Below are 2,212 nucleotides of genomic sequence, written 5' to 3'. Positions count from 1 at the left end.
TCCCTCCCCCGGGCGCGGGGCTGGGGGGCGGCCCGGCCCCGGGAGCGCCGCCGCCGCCGCTCGTGCTGTCGCTGCGGAGAGGGGGAGCTGCGCTACTGCAGGTGGAGGTTTGGCGGGGGGGCCGGGGGAGATGCCATTTCTGACCGAAGGAGATCGCCGGCGAGGATGAGATGCGGGTAAGCGGGACGGGGTGCTGGAGCGGGGCACCGGGGCTGGCGGGACCGGCGGGACGGGAAGCAGAGGCGGGGGGGGCTCCGTGGCCCCGGGGCTGGACCCGCGCCGGTGCGGGGGGCGCGGGGCTGGGAACTTGGTGCGGGGTGCGGGGGAGCCGTGTGCCCCGGGAGCTGCCGCCCTCCAGCCCTGGCGGTGCGGGTGCTGCCGCCTCCCCGCCCCGCTCTGCCCGGGCGCTCCCCTCTGCCCATCTCCTTTCGCACCCCCGCACCGTTCCCGCAGCCTCGGCGCAGCCCCTGCGGGAGCTACGAGCCAGGCGGGGCCGGGGTGCGGGGCCGGGGTCCCAGCGAGAGGGCTGAGGCTCGGCGGGATTGAGGCTGTATCCTGATGGGGAGCATCCTCCTCCTCTCCCGGTAGTTCCCGGGTGAATTCGCCGGCCCGGAGCAGGTGCCTTGTTCAGGTACGGTGCGGACAGTCTGGGCAGCGCTACCCTCCGGGACTGGCAAAGGAGCTGGGATTAGCCTCCAGCTGGCTGTGCCCAGCTGCTGCCCGGCAAGGGTTGACACGAGGGGAGAAATTATCCCTCAAGAGGAGGAATTGTCCCTCTGCCCATCCCCAATGGCTGGGGAGCCACTAATGGTTAAAGACGGGCAGGGAGAGCTCTCCAGCCCTGAGCGACCRGATTGGAGGCAGGAGTGATGGGGGGTATTTTTCAGGGCAGGGGTTCACCTCTCTGTCACCAGCCCCCCCACCCTGGAGGTAGGTGAGTCGGGGACGGGGGGAGTTAATGCTGAGTAGGATGATCCCTCGGGCTCCGGGAGGGCTCTGGGGGCACTGAAGGGGTCCCCCCGCCTGGGCTTAGCTCCACACCCCGGAGCCGGGAGCCAACCCAGAGAACTGGAGATGGCTGGGCAGGGTCAGGCTGCCRGTGCGGGCTCTGCCCTCGGTTTGTGTCTGGCAGAAAAAAGAAGTGGTTAATGTTAAAGCAGCTCCAGAGGACAGCGGGGATGTTAAGGATGATGCCCGAGAGCCTGCTGGCAGAAGGGCTCTGGGAGCCCTCCCGGGCAGTGCCGGTGCTTGTTGCTCTCACATACCGTGTGTAGGTTATTGGATTTTTCACCTTGCGCCTTGGATGTATAAATAGCCCGAGTGAAGGGGAGAGGCACGGCTCGCTCCAGGTGCTGGAGATGCCAGCTCCGAGCAGGAATGGGGGTGTTGGTGCCGCGAAAGTGATTTGCACGAGGAGGGAGGGACAGCGGGTGAGCGTGGGCACTGCTGGGATCGGGTGTGCTCGGGCTCCTTGGCGTCGCCGAGGCTCTGCTGCCTCTCCCTGCCTGTCCCTGCCCCAGCTGCCGCCCCGGCAATCCGCGATCCTGCCCGGCAAGCGCCCTTTCCACCGAGCGGCCGTGGCCGCTGGCCGGCAGCAGGGGATCGGTGTGACAGTCCTGCTGCTCTCCGGGCTCTCGGCTCCGGGGGGCAGTTCAGGCATTCCCAGGAAGAGCCCCACTCCGTGGATCTCCTTCTCCCTCCATCTGCCCTTCCCCTGCACCACCTCCCAGAGCCCGGCTGTGGCTCTGCAATGATATCCCTTCCACAGCCCCATCCCAGCTCTCCTGCCAGCCTTAACCCTCTCCTSGCTGCTCTGTACCTTGCAGCAGCCCTGACCTGACCTTCACGCCTGCTGGAGACGGCTGGGGAGCAGCGGTGTGGCCGTGCCTCCGGCATCTCCTCCGGTTCGGGGGCTGCACGGAGCGTGGGGGGCTGCCCAGCCCATTCCCACCCAAAGGCAGCTATCCCGACCCATCCCCACCCCAAAGGCAGCTATCCCAGCCCATCTCCACCCTGAGACAGCTATCCCAGCCCATCCCTATCTCACAGCAGTTATTCCAGCATATCCCCATCCCAAAGGCAGTTATTCCAGCATATCCCCACCCCAAAGGCAGCTATCCCAGCCCATCCCTATCTCACACAGTTATTCCAGCATATCCCCACCCCAAAGGCAGCTATCCCAGCCCATCCCCACCCCAAAGGCAGCTATCCC

The 2,212-nt window shown here is 66.9% G+C and overlaps 1 protein-coding gene across 2 annotated transcripts in view; it reads left to right on the top strand.

Annotated features, from left to right (window-relative positions):
* The window catches only part of LINGO1 (leucine rich repeat and Ig domain containing 1), a 100,466-nt gene that overhangs the window by 83,986 nt on the left and 14,268 nt on the right, over nt 1–2,212 (top strand). Inside the window, exon 1 of one of the 2 annotated variants that reach the window (XM_057368727.1) lies at nt 36–176. The exons of the other annotated variant lie outside the window; for it this stretch is intronic. Coding sequence (XP_057224710.1) covers nt 171–176 — 6 coding nt within the window. The 5' untranslated portion in view covers nt 36–170. Of the gene's footprint in view, nt 1–35; nt 177–2,212 lie in introns of those variants that run through there. 2 annotated transcript variants of the gene reach the window in all.

Source organism: Malurus melanocephalus, unplaced genomic scaffold, assembly GCF_030028575.1.
Source record: "Malurus melanocephalus ecotype Western Australia unplaced genomic scaffold, MMel_1.1 scaffold_96, whole genome shotgun sequence".
In the NCBI taxonomy this organism is placed as follows: Eukaryota; Metazoa; Chordata; class Aves; order Passeriformes; family Maluridae; genus Malurus; species Malurus melanocephalus.
Note: the sequence above shows the minus strand (reverse complement) of the source record. Positions and strands in the feature narration are given on the sequence as shown.